This window comes from Lygodium microphyllum, chromosome 23 (genome assembly GCF_053477565.2).
Source record: "Lygodium microphyllum isolate KBCC chromosome 23, Lygodium_microphyllum_v1.1.10, whole genome shotgun sequence".
NCBI classification, from domain to species: Eukaryota; Viridiplantae; Streptophyta; class Polypodiopsida; order Schizaeales; family Lygodiaceae; genus Lygodium; species Lygodium microphyllum.
The window spans coordinates 24,151,568-24,166,409 of NC_141157.1; the positions used below are offsets into that span (position 1 = coordinate 24,151,568).

Sequence of the window (14,842 nt, forward strand, 5' to 3'; positions counted from 1 at the left end):
GTCTGCAGCACCTACAGCACCTTACGCTCTGATACCAATTTGAAGGAATCGATTAGGCACAGAGATAGAGGTAGACAGACCTTATGCTCAATGAGAGAGACAGAGAGAGTGCGAGTGAGGAGAGTAGAGAGTGAACACGTTTTTCGATATAATGATGAGTGTACCACTTCAGGTTTTTAGATAGATATATGTATGAAAGTACAATGTGCTAAGGGTGTGTTCACACCCATGCACATATAAAAGGCACGATGGCTCTTTATTCCCAACGAATCTCACAATACCAGGCTCTTGCATGGCCACTGTCAAGGTTTGAGGTGATGAAATGCTGCACATTGAGGTAAGGAGGAAGTCTCCAGAAGTGGCCATGAGTTGAAATGCCTTCTTTGGCCATACCAACTCCTCTAAAGTTTGCAGATCCAAAACTAGCTATGGAGATTGAGAGCATAGCAGCTAAGAAACGCGTTTCTTTGAATTTGAAACTTACGAAACGTTTCTTAAAGTACAAAACGTTTCTAAGAGTAAAAAATATGGGCTTTTTTTTTGTGAGTTGGAACCCAAAACATGGTTTTTTCGACCAAAGCTATTGAGCAATGTTAAACATGATGATGATGATGTGTAATGACTTGTGGGGGTTGAAGATTTTAGATGAGAGACTGATTTTTTTGTGATTTTGTTTAGTTATTGGACTTTGTCAATCTAGTATCTATTCTTGTCTTGAGATTTGAATATTATACGACTTTAGTCTCATTTATGAGTTATTTATGATATATTATGATTCATTCTCGATTTTGACATTTTGTCAGTTTGTTTTGAATTGAGAATCATGATGTTGCAAATTGACTTAGTTCATATTATAGATAGACTATTTACATGTTAATTTCAATTTTCTTTGTATGATATGTATGAATCATAATGTTTGAGTTCTAAGCCATAGTATAGCTTAAGACTAACTTTGACATAAGTGACAAGTCAATAATGGATCATGGATATGTAATATATAATATATTATTCTCAATTGACTCTATTATCACTCAAGCTCAATTAGCCATTCTTTGTTTAAGAGAGAGTTCCATAGAGGTTTAGAACCTCTTTTCCCAGTCAAAACTATAAAAAATGCCTATATAAAAAAACCTGCATTTCTTATTTTACCCTCTCTTGAAAGAAACTTACGAAACATGTTTCTAACGTTTCGTTTCTAAACGTTTTTGATGTTTTGTTTCTAAACATTTCTCACATTTCCAGCTGTTATGATTGAGAGGATAAGATGAAAAATGGAACTCTCATATGCACTTAGGTTGAGATGAAGTTGGGGGAAGCTCAATGGATCAAAGTGTAGTGACGCGTTAGGCACTAAGATCGAGACAATCAGTCGTTACGCGCAGCAAGAGATAGAGAGAGAGGGTGAGAGCAAAGTAGAGTGTGTATGATTTTAGGTACAATGACAAGTGTACCACTTTAGGTTTTTACATAGATATATATGTGTAAGTACAAGTGCTAAAGGTGTGTTCACACCTGAGCACATTTAAAGACACGAGGGCCTTTATTTTCACAAACCTCCCACCTAAAGGCAATGTGCCTTAAGAGGAGAAAAGAATCATCTAAGTCTAGGTATGTACAAAGCTGAAATACATATATCTATCCAACTCCCATTATCTATCGGCAATGAGCAAACCGCTCTACTAGAAGACCCTTCGTGAGAAGGTCTATAGGGTTATCATCTATATGCACTTTGACAAGCTCAATGCTCTTGCTGTCAAGTACATCTCTAATGAAGTGGTACATCACCTGTATGTGCTTTGTCTTTGCATGAAAGACAAGATTCCGTGCTAGCATGATAGCACTCTGACTGTCACAATGGAGAACAGGTAATTTTGTGATGGCAAGCTCTCCCACAAGATGTGAAAGCCATAAAGCCTCCTTGCATGCCTTAGTGGCAGCCACATACTCTGCCTCTGTAGTAGACAATACAACACACTTTTGTAGCATGGAAATCCAAGAGACTGCTCCTCCTGTGAAAGTAAGCACATGCCCAGAAGTGGACTTCGTGCAATCCGCTTAACCAGTATAGTTTGCATCCGTAAAGCCAACAACAAATGCCTTCTACTTTCCAAAGCAGAGGCACAACTCCTTTATGCCTTTCAGGTATCTCATAATACATTTCACTACATCCCAATCCACTTGACTTATACAAGTAGTGATCCACTTGACTTCTATGAAAGCCTTGGGACTGCATGAATGTATCAGACTTATGATACCATTCTCTTGGTGCTTGTTTCAGGCCATACAAACTCCTTTTGAGTTTACATACCATCTTTTCTTTCCCTTTTTCCACAAACCCTTCAGGCTATTGCATATATATGTCTTCATGCAGATCACCATGTAAAAACACAGTCTTTACATCGATCTGTATGAGCTCCATATCTTCAACTACAACCAAGCCCAAAATGGTTCTCAATGTAGTCATCTTGACTACAAAAGAAAAAATTTCATCAAAGTCAATTCCATACTCCTATTTGCACCCCTTCGCAACCAATCTTACTTTGTACTTTGGTGAGGAATCAGAAGTGACTTTCATTTTGTAAACCCATTTGCATAGAAGGGTTTTTTGCCCTTTAGGCAACTGCACCAAGTCCCAAGTGCCATTTTTTTCAAGAGATTCCATCTCTGATAGCATGGCTTTATACCATTTCTTGTTGTCCTGTCTGTCCATTGCTTCCTTGAAGCAAGACGGTTCACCACAGTTTGTCAACATGACATACTTAGCCACATTAATTGTATTAGGAACAAATCTATCAGGTTGTCTAGTATCCCTAGACGATCTCCTAACCCAATGGTCATTGTTTGCTGGCTGTTCCTGCAAATTTCCATTTTCAGCATGCTGTGCTGACATTTCAGCCTGCAAATCAGCATTAACAGCTTGCTGTCCTGGCTGTTCCTGCATATGTAATGGCTCATTTTCATGCGCAATAGCTGGCTGATCATTTCCAGCATCATTTCCTACATTTACGGGTTCATTTACAGCAGGTATTTGTTGCTATACAGTGGGCACATTTTGCTGTCTAAAAGGTATTTCTTCCCGAAATACAACCCTACAGACCTCCTCAATCTTTTCGGGTTGTTTGTGCATGCGGTCTTCCCAGAAGATAACATCATTGTTGCGCACTATTTTCCTTTTCTCTGGATCCCACAATTTATACCCCATTTCACCCTCGTCACCATATCCTAGGAAAATGCATTTACAGGACTTTGGCTCAAGTTTGCTGCGTTTTTCTTTACAAATGTGCACAAAAGCCTCGCAGCCAAACACTTTCAGATAAGCATATGAAGGTGGCTTGCCCGACCACACTTCTTGGGGAACTCCCCCTCCCAAAGACGTGTTTGGTGACCGATTAATCAAGTGAGCTGTTGTCATAAGAGTCTCTGCCTAAAAACCATGGGGTAATGCAACATAAGGCAGCATCATACGGACCTTATTCTGTATGGTCCGATTCATATGCTGTGCAACTCCATTTTGGGGTGGATTATGAGGGCTAGTGAGCTCCCTCTTTATCCCTTTGCTATTTTTAAACTTGTCTAGCACTTCAAATTTGCTATGAACAGGGTAAACCCATATCTTTCATGTAGCATCATCGACAAAGATGACAAAATATTTCTTTCCTCCTAAAGATAATCATGGCATCTAACATACATCCGAACATACTAACTCTGGAGGAGAAGATTTTAAAGAAAGAAACTTTTTGTGGGATGTCCGTGCATGTTTATCATAAATACAATGATCACAATGCTTAAAATTAGCATAACGAAGACAAGGCAAGTAACCCAAACGATAAAGCACTTTCATTCTTGTTTGACTCATGTGTCCCAATCGGCCATGCCACAAAGAAATACTTGGTTGCTCGGTCACAGCTACAACATGGTTACGCACACTAGATACATGAAGTTGATACAAAGTATCACTCTTGCAATCTCTAGCAATCACTCTAGATCCCTTACAGATCTTCCATTTTTCATCATCAAAGGTGATATGAAAACCATCATCATCTAGCTGCCTTGTGCTAATCAAGCTCTTCTTGAGCTGAGGTACATTCCGTACATGCTGAAGTGTGAAAATAGAGCCATGCTGAAACTGTAACTGCACACTGTCAATACCTGCAATGTCACATGCATAGTTGTCCCCAAGATGGACAACACCATGTCAACCCCCTGTATAGTCAAAGAACCACTCACGATGAGGGGTGACATGAAAGGAAGCACCTGAATCGAGAATCCATATATGCATGTCATCATCTGTATCTGCAAGTAAAGCATGTGCACCAAAGTGTAAAGAGACAAAGAGTACGTCACTCCCATCATCACTATCATGAGTGACTACATTCATCTCTTCAATTTGACACTACTCTTCTTAGGCTGACTGTCTTTCTTCTCTTCCTTGCTATCATTTGTCTTGTTGCCCTTTCCTTTCTCTTTCTTCCATTTGTAGCAGTCGCATTTAAAGTGACCCTTCTTGCCACAATGATGGCATTCAACATCTTTGCCACGTGATTTACTACGTCCCTTGCTATCATATTTGCCTTTCTGTTGTGATCTGCCCCTAGTATGCAAAGCACCGGAAGACTTACTGGATGTAGTGTTTTGCGGATTCATTTCTTCCATGAGTAGAGCACTCTCTACATCAGCATACAGAAGGATCACATTAGAATTGCTCATAGCAGTCCTGAATGTATGCCAACTCTCTGGTAGAGCGCAAAGCAAGTAGCCTTAAATTCTTCATCAATCATGAACTTCAAGGCAACCAGCTAGCTGAAAATGGAGTTAAACTCACTCAAATGAGTAGACATTGTTGTACCCTCTTTTATACGCAAATCCATAAGCTTTTTTAGCCAATACACTTTGCTTGCAGCACTCTTTTGTGCATACAGTTCTTCTAGTCTAGTCCATATAGCATATGCAGAATCCAAACCTTCAATGTTGAATAGCAAGGCATCAGAAATTGATAGCTCGATGGTTGAGTGTGCAAGCTCATTTAACTCATCCCAATCGTCTCGCTCCATGTCTACGGGCTTTGCCCCTTGTGCTTTGATCAGCTTTACTTGCTTCTTTTGCAATAGGATATTGTAGCACTGCTTTTGCCAAACTGCAAAGTTATGTGCTCCTTCAAGCTTCTTTATGTGCATTAGATTATTGCTATCATTGCTGCCAACCATGATTGACAGCCCAAAAGTGACCAAAAAACAGCAAATGCAGACCCAAAACTGTCACCCAAGTGACCAAGGTACAAACAAGTACCAAGCAGCAATAAATGACCACACAGAAGCACAGATTTCAGATCTGTAAGTAAATTTTCAGAAGCACCAAACCATGTGCTACAGCATTCCACAACTGATTACAGCTGTTCCAAGGGCATATGCATTACATTACATGAGAAATCCCAAATTTTATCTGCAATTTCTGTTGTACATGTACCCACGGGCATAAAATTTGACTTAAACAGTCAAAAGCCCCAAAATTTTTGTGCTCAAAGCATCAACCACACATTTGCATTTTCTCTGTCATGCATAAGACAGGCCAATTTTGCCAAAATAGAGCAATTTCAGCAAAATCCCCAAATTTTACCAAGTGTTGATGTCCAAATTGTATGGAATTCAACCTGTATGTACATAAAATGACCAAATGCTACACAAATTTTGCTCGAATTGCAAAAGCCCCAAATTGCACAGGGTCCAATGTGCATCAATGTCGAGAAATTGTGTAAATTTCAGCCCAATTTGTGCATGTACATGAAAAGTCCTAAATGTCGAGGATAAAATGTCACAAAATTCCTTCAATTTTGAGACAAATGATCTTGCCTTGCATCACAATCCCCAATTCCGAGAAAAGCCCCAAATTTTCGGCCTAAAATATGCACAAATCTGAATTCTGTGCTTACACATGCAAACCCCCATTAGGCCAAGGGAAAATTCAAGAAGAATTTTGAAGAAGAAAAAAAAACGAATTTATGACCCCATTGACCTGCAACATTCTTCCGTGACATGTCGCCTGCAATTGTGTTGCAAAAAAGGCGCCGTCTGATGCCGCGGGAGCTGTCGCCTGCAAGTCGCTGACTTGAACCTGTCGACTGGTGCTGGCCGGTTGTCTTGCTCGACTTCCTTGTAGATGTCACTTACCGCTTGTGAGCTGTCGCCTGTCACCTAGAAGTCTTGTTGACTGCTTGCATCAGCCTATCGCCCGACGGCCACACACTCAGCAGCTGCGAGTCACACTGACTAGTGCTCGACTAACCTTTTGCCTCGAGCTGTTCGTGAGCTGCCTTTGATCTCGAGAAGCGCGCACTCTGCGCTCTGATACCAGTTTTTAGTTACAAGCTAGGCACAAAGATTGAGAGAGTCAGTCGTTACGGGCAGCAAGAGACAAAGGGAGAGGGGGTAAGAGCAAAGTAGAGAGTGTGCACGATCTTAGGTACAATGATGAGTGTACCACTTTAGGTTTTTAGATAGATATATATATGTAAGTACAAGTGCCTTTATTCCCAGCACAGAGATGGCTCTAATACGATGTTGGAATATCAAAGTTGCAACATGGAAAAGTGTGCACAAGAGGAAGAAGAGAGCTCACAAAGTACAAGAAGAACTTGCTTATTCAATTGCTCATGAAAGTATAATCGGTACACTCTCTCATCTCTCAAAGTGACCTTTGGCCATGTTTATATATCCTCTGAGTGAGCTAGGGTTAGGGTTTCCCCTGTTCTCTAGTCCATTCACACCTCACCTTCCCTCATGAACCCTTGCTTTTGTAGGGCTCTCATGCTATACTTCTAATAAGGCACCTCCCTAAGATCCAACCTACACATGAGACTCGATGCAAGCCATACTCGCCATAAAAGGGATTGGATATTAGACTCATCTTCCAGCTATAGAGCCAAACAGGCTCACCCCTAAGCCCGAGAGCGAGTAGCACCTTGGGTTGCGACCATATTTCAAGGGTTAGTGCTCCATACCATTGGCCCACATCTTCTTGGTATACAAATGCGTCGACCAATGGGCCAAGAGTCTAAGAGTGGTGATCACACAATGAATGTGCACAATAGGGCCTTGAGTCCTATAAATAGGACTCAACTACCCTAACCATGAAGTGTACTTAGTGCATTTGCATTAAGTCACTTTGTAACCATCGTGAACAATACTACTAGTATCCATCTAGATGTCCAAGGACATAACACTTGCCCCCCTATGAATGATTGCTATCCTCATCAATATCCTCAAGGATGAAGTGAGGAAAACAACTCTTCAATGAACATATTGACTCCCAAGTACCCTCTGCCTTTGGGCAGTTTTTCCACTTGACCAAATACTCCGGATAAACAGTCTAACGGGATTGTTTAGTCCAAAGATCAATAACCAATTCAAGTTTAAGGTGGAACATAATAAGCAATATTCTCAAGTCATAAGACTTTCTCGATCAGGACAATCTACTCACCTCGTCCCAGTCATTCTTTCAAAGGACTCACGTGGAACATATGGTGAACTTAGATTTCTGGAGGTAAGTCCAACTCATAGGATGCATTGCTTATCTTCTTGGTAATCTAGAAAGAACTACAATGCCTCGAAGACAATTTATAGTACTTGCTGGTAGTCATTGAATCAGAATCCTTTGGGACTTAAAGGTAAACTTGCATATCTTCTTGGAGCTCTTTGGAAGTATGATGTTGTTTAGCATAAAACATGGCAAGATTTTGGGCTGTTGTAATACTTTTCCAAGAAAAATCAACGTCTCTTGTATATCGTGTAAAAGTCAAACTATGGATTGTATTTTTACCCCCTTGAGCTTTGTGGCAATCAGTGGTTTTGGCTTATAAATGTACATACACATAAACAGGCAATAACTAGTAGTTGAACACTTAGTATTATTATAAGCAAACTCAATCTGAGAAAGATAATACTTCCAATTACATTGTCTATGAGAGATATATGTACAATGCATATCCTCCATTATTACATTTGAATTCCTATTAAGATCATTATTAAAAGAGATTAAATTATATTGAGAATTAGACAACTGAACTTTTTTCACAAATCAAATATAAGTTGAAACTCTTGGATTGAAAAAATATTGAGTAAACTGCATTGTTAAAATCATATATACATTTTTTTTGTGATTCTATAGAGTAAATAACCCTTAATCACATGGAAACGATCACCAAGCTCAAAAGAAAGTAGATCTTTTTTATAATCAATATATAAGGATTATTAATCAAAAAACCATGGCATGCCAAGAATGACATCGACATGGTCAAGACTCATAAGTCAAAAATCTATGATTCGATGATATTATTGGATCAAAAGATCTAAGTGCGGTACCATGCAATCGCAGTGATGTACCGTAGGCCCTCTGTGTATCACAACAATAAATTCAGTCAATGGGTACCATGTGAAGCTGTAGTCTTTGTACCAAATGAAAAGAAATAAAATTATGAGTAGAAGCATTATGAAATAAAATTGCAAAGTCTTGGTCATTATACATCAAGTAACCTTTAGAATGCCATGTGAACCAGCAACAATTTTATTAATGAGACTAATATTTTTACTATGGCTAGCATTAACAAAACAATCTTCAAATGAAATTTTAGAAAACATACCTGGAGATTCAAGGGTATTTATTGGAGTCTTGGAAGTAGACTTCGCCTTTTATTCTGGGAACACTTGCGATCATTACGAAAGTGACTCATCTGATGGCAAGTGAAACAATGGCCCTTCCAACGGACCTTGTTGCGAGTGACCTTTAGCTTGCCGTCCTATTTCTTATGCAAATCGGAAGACAGTTGGTGAGTTGTTGTCGATATAGCTAACTTCTTTGACTTAACGAGTGAGGTAGCTCGATGGAAACCAGTGTCCCTACTTGCAACTAAAGTATTATAAAAAATTTTGCATAAATGTAGACATCCTTGAGTGAATAAAGGGGATCGTGGAGCACATCATTTTGATAGTCCAACAGTAATTCGAAAAGATATTGCATGTAGAGCAATGCTTAAGAATCATCCAAGGCCTTCGTTTTATGCAATAGATCTTAGTACTAATCTAAGCTCTTTTTCTTGACTAACTTTTGGAAATTTTCAATCCGATTATCTTTCACGAAATGTTTCCAAAAAATGGATTGAAAGTCAGTTGAATTCATTGACTTAGGGCGTTGGCCTACCCACCAAGGGTACGCCTTTCCCTGTAACATGATTTGTATTTCTTTTACTTCAGCTTGGAGAGTTGCCACAAGGAATGAATCTTTGTCCGGTTTGAAAGAAGAAGAGGCTTTGGGATGCTACCGTGGGTGTGTTCGGGCTAGTTGGATGGGCATTCTCCATGCAATGGAAATGGGCACGTGAAAGGGAGATACTCGTTGAGAAGATATAATATCGGTAAGAGAAGAGGTTTGGAAGAGATAGAGAGAAGTGATAATTTGGAGCTAAAGCCTAAAGGAGTGCAAGAGAGAAAAACAAAAGAAGCAGAAACAATCTATATTTAATGCAAAATTGAATCCCCTTCCCCCAACGGCGAGGCAAGTCGAGGGGCTTGCTTTTAGTTACATTAGATCGATGAGTCAAGATGGACTATTAACATTAAAACGAAGTTGATAATCATTTGGTAGAGAGATATAATATTTAGTAAATCTATGTGTCTTTGACAGGCAGCCCAATTGTAGCTTAAACACCAATGCATGGGCTGCCCTTTGCTTCACATGGAGAGCAAAAAAGTATTAAGCATAGCTACTCCATCAAGAGAAATGTGACTCATCAAATTTTTTAATGTAACGGTCATCTAACGAGTGATCAAGATGATCCAATTGCTTGTGACACATCAACTTCCCAAAGTGGACTTCCTATGACACATCAACTCTCTCTCTTCCCCATTTGTCACCATCCGATTGAAATTGGACTCTCACCACAGTCAAATTGTTCATCTGTCTGTCTGAACTCACAAGTGGCACCCCACCAACAATACCTCCCTTTTGCTTCTATCTTTCATAATGACTTTTCTTTGCTTGATAGAAATTCTTCCCAACGTTTCTCTCTCCATGACTATTCTCTAGTCGTTCTTTCTCTCCCACGACCATTTGTTTGAAAATAGTCTCCACTTTCTCTCTCCTCGATAATTAACCTCAATAGCCAAATTCATGCTAACATTTAATCCTAATATTAAGATTAAATGGATGCTAACATTGAATGTAAAAGTAAATGATAACAATTTGAGCATTAAAATTAATGATAACATTAACATTTAATATTAAATCAACAAAATTTATTGTCAATCACAACATTGATGCTTATCTAGGCTACAAGATTTTAGCCTTTGACGACGGGCCTGCCATGGCCCTGGAGTGGTAGCTCCTCCTACTTTGGTCATCAAAACCTTTGAAAATTCTTGCGCACGACCATCGCCTCAACAAAAAACCCAAGCATAGGTATGAAACCAAAAACATACCTTGCTTTTGTACCCACCACCTGCAACACATACACCCCCGTGCACGCCCCTCCTGCCAACAGTGTCCCATACCACCCTTAACAAGATGAAGACATACATCTCAGGTGTGAACCATCAAGAGTCCTTAAGCTAAAGTGGTTTTGTGTATGTCATCGAATCTCGCATCCAATTGTAAGTTGAGACTTTGGTACCAACAAGATGGGCCCCTAAGATCCAACACGCACACCAAACACGGCACAAGCTAGTAGACTCACCATAAAAGCGGTTGGACATCAAATTCACCTCCTAGGCATAGAGCTAAATGGGCTCATCCTCGAGCTTGGGAGATAGGAGCACTTCAGGTGAGAACCACATCCCAAGAGTTGACGTCCTATACCGCCAATCCACATCTTCCCAATGTACGGATGTGTTGACCAACAGACCAAGAGTTTAAGAGTGGTGATGACACAAGGAATGTGCACAATAGTTCCTTGACTCCTATAAATAGGACTTAGTTCTCCTAATGCTGAAGTGTACTTAGTGCATTCATTGTAAGTGACTTCATAACCAACATGACAAATGCTACTAGCGTCCATTCGGATGTCGAGGGACATAACATAGCCTATCTATTTATAGAAAGTTTGGAGCCTCCCAAATTAGGGTTTTCATGTGGGATACAAACTCCTAGAACCAAGTTTTTTTTTAATAAAACGTTTACATTCATTAACTAATTTGAGTTTTGGGACTGTTTAATTAAAGCTAATGTAGTTTTAGCCTAATGCCCCCTCTCATGCCTAGAACTAAAACCGGAAAGGGACCACAAACAAGCCCAAAACTTTTTTATTTTATTTTTCCTCACACATCCCACCTCGAAGCAGCCAAGGCATTGGGCAAAGGGTGCACATCAGTTGCCCAATGACTTCATGCTTAGAAAAAACAAAAGATATAGTTTCAAATATACCTATAGATGTATATTTGCGTCTAGAGCCTCGCCAATTAAAATTGACATACTGAAGTTCCAAACAACATAAAGGGGTTATACAAACTTGACACTCGGCTAAGCTAAGATGAAGAAGATGGTTCGTCAATCATCCCAAATGCCATATACACTCCTTGGTCAAAGAGGGGGGCCAGCCTCACATCTAGATGTAGTAGAAGAGCTGGTAGGACGGAGGTAATTTGGACCATACTTTATGCACATGAATTCTTAAAACTCCTCATGTGTCATGAAGCTAGGAAAAGGAGAAGAAAGTGAAGGTGAAGGTGAAGCGTTGTCTTCCTCATGGAGTCCATAATACCTCCTCAGGGTCCCCAATGATGGAGAAGCTTGAAAAGACATCAAGGGATAAAAAGAGCATCAGCTTTGATACCATGTGAAAATATGCTAGGGTTTGTGTAGAGAAAACATAGGATATATGACCATGACTAAAACACAATGCTGAAAACAGAAACATAAATGGAGAGAGAGGAGAACTCTAAAGTGAATGAATCAATGTCATTGGTGAATGAAAGAATGTATAGAATGCTCAAGGACAAGAGCAATGAAACCACCAGTCAGATTAGAAAACTGATGACCCAAGGCGGAGTGCTGTATGCTGAGATTCTTATGTGATCACACTACCATACCAATGGATGGAGGCTGTCATGTTCACTGGGGGCTGATTATGTGACTGTTGCTACTTTGGCCTGATGGAAACTGTCATGGACCTGCTTGTATTTCAAAGACTGAGCTGGTTGTGATCCTTCAGGTGAGGGGGCTGGATACTTTCAGTGACCAAATTTTGTGTCAGTAGTAGGATTCACCTGTTCGAGCAGCAGGAAGTGTCTTTTGCAATCATAGTGATCTCCTTTTAATTGGAGTTTAAAGTTGTTGCCACTATGGATTTATGGGTTGACATTGCATTTTACATTTTCTGGAAAATTTGCAATGTGGCAGTGAGTTCATTTACGACCCTGGTAATGGTGTAACAAGCTTATGCTATTAAATTCTTTCACCACCCTGGTATTGTTGTGACAAACTTAACTGCAGTAAATATGCACACTACCCTTGTATTTTATGTCACAAACTGATTTTTTCCCAGCTGCATTTGAGGCGAGTTGGACTAGAGGGAACCCTTGGAAGACTTTCAGCTTCAAACAACACTAGCGGTGACTCCTCCAGAGGTGCAGAAGACCAAACAAATGAATCTGCACAGTCAGGTAAAGGCATGCAACCTTCTAGAAGTGGTGAAGGCTCTCCTAGTAGCAGCAAGTATGAGATCAATGGCAAGGTAGCCTCTCTGACTGCAGATAAATTCAGCTCAGAAAGACTTATCCTGAGTAAAGAAAATGTCAGAGTTTGTATCTGCATGCTTGTTTTGCACCAATCAAACATCCATTATCTGTGGTCTGCCTGTCATCTTTTCCGAGCATTGCAAATAGTGGTGAGTTTGTTGTGTGCTGTAAATGTAGTTTTGATCCCTTGGTGGGCACACTCTGAATTATTGCCACAAGGGTGTCCCTGTTGATCTCCAATCTTCAAAAAGGGGGGTGTTCTGTTGGTTCCTTCTTGTACATTTGTGGTTTAGTGTATGCTTCGTATCACCAGGTTGTTCGTCTGCTGTGTAATAAAAGAAAGATCCAATCAATTACTGGTCATGTCCAGCAAATGCATTTTGTTTCGTCTTTTGAACGAATCATAAGTGGACTACTGAATCAATTTCCGTTGTCTGAGATACAGCAGTATTATCTATAGATAACACAAAGAACATGTGTACACACGAGAGTAGGAAAGCTAATAGTATATCTGAAGCAACGGCCAAGATGAGTACCTTGGGGAACAAGGAAAGTAAACAAGCTGCATTCTTAGATACAGTTATACTTCTGCACCTAACCTCTCGTTATACCTAACCTAGGTTTGTGGTAGCTTTTATTTCCCACCAAGATTGGGGTTGTGGTTGTTGCTTAAATGTTACACAATAAGAATCACTTTTCAACATCAGTTGCAATGTTGTAGGTGCAAGCAATCTTCACATCAAAGCATAGCTGCACACACGTGCATTCATGAGTTTTAACAGTTCTTTTGTCATTCCATTCACTATACAACTTTGATATGCGTTGGTCAATCTATAACTAAGAAATCGCTAAAATAGAATCATTGAATTACTATCCCATTGTGGAAAAGACACGAGCCCAATCCGATTCTCAATCAACATGGTACCACCTTAAGAACATATGGAATACATCCTTGCTACGTGTGTCAATTGAACCCCTCATTTCACCAAGTCATTTTTTTTGTGTTATACAAGTTTTTTACATTGACACCCTCTTAGATGAGCATTCAACAAACCCTTGTTGTGAGAGGCCATTTGAAATATGAAACAAGAGCATCTTTTGATTTATATGTAAAGCTACAAGGTCTTACCTAGTTCTTCACAAGCTACATTTTGGTTTGCTTGTTACTTCTACAATGAAAGAGAGAACATTCTTGGAGCTTATTACATTTTGGTTTGCTTGTTACTTCTACAATGAAAGAGAGAACATTCTTGGAGCTTATTGCATTGCGAGAACGCAAAAACCAGTGCACAAGATCTTACATGTAGTTAGGGTATTTACTTGTTTTAAGCTATCCCTAGATTTATGTGTATTTCATAAGTGTGGGTTTGGAAGTATAGAGGAGCAAATGATTTTCATCGAGAGGTGTTACTCATGATGGTTGTAGTGCAATTCCCACCATCCCTAACAACCAACTATGACTAATGAAAATTGCTTTGATCTAGTTTTGAAATCATGCTTTTTTAATTCAACTAGTTCCTCAACAAGTTTATCTGTACAACTTGGCTTTTCTTCCTCTTAGGGTTGAACTAAGCATTTGCAAATGTATACATGACCTTTTTAGATTTGGGTCTATTTGTAATCTATGCATGATGCATGCTCTAACGCAAGGATATAACCAAAATTTTGTCAACATATTGCTAATATGCTCATACTGCCATCTCAAGTATCAAGCTTTGCTTGTAAGACGTGCGCACATGCATGTGTGCTTATGTGCGGACAATTGAATTGGTGTATCATGCTTTGGCTCTCATTTTCTTTGTTCCACCTTGGAACTTCTTTAGCAACTTGATACAAATTCTAATAGGTCTTGTAGGAATTTCCTTCCACTACTTTTGTTGATCAAATTTTCCTCTATGCATTTTGCAATCATACTACATGTGCATGCAGTTGAATATGTTTCTTCTTTTTAATTTTTTGAAGAGGAGGGAGAGGCTATTATGTCAAACCTAAAAATAAATACAATTCGAAATTATCTAAGAAATTGTAACAAGGTGCTTTGGTGTGTCTAGAATATTGTGAAACCCTCATACCTCTTGATTATAAGGTAACTTTAGAGGTTTTCAATAATAGGATAAGATAGT

The 14,842-nt window shown here is 39.4% G+C and overlaps 1 protein-coding gene across 2 annotated transcripts in view; it reads left to right on the plus strand.

Annotated features, from left to right (window-relative positions):
• The window catches only part of LOC148015974 (alpha/beta-Hydrolases superfamily protein), an 88,472-nt gene extending 75,359 nt beyond the window's left edge, over positions 1-13,113 (plus strand). Inside the window, exon 7 of one of the 2 annotated variants that reach the window (XM_087664463.1) lies at positions 12,527-13,113. In XM_087664463.1, coding sequence (XP_087520589.1) covers positions 12,527-12,952 — 426 coding nt within the window. In that variant the 3' untranslated portion in view covers positions 12,953-13,113. The remainder of the gene's footprint in view (positions 1-12,526) is intronic. The other variant, XM_087664462.1, reaches the window with a different exon arrangement.
• Positions 13,114-14,842: the final 1,729 nt, after the last annotated feature.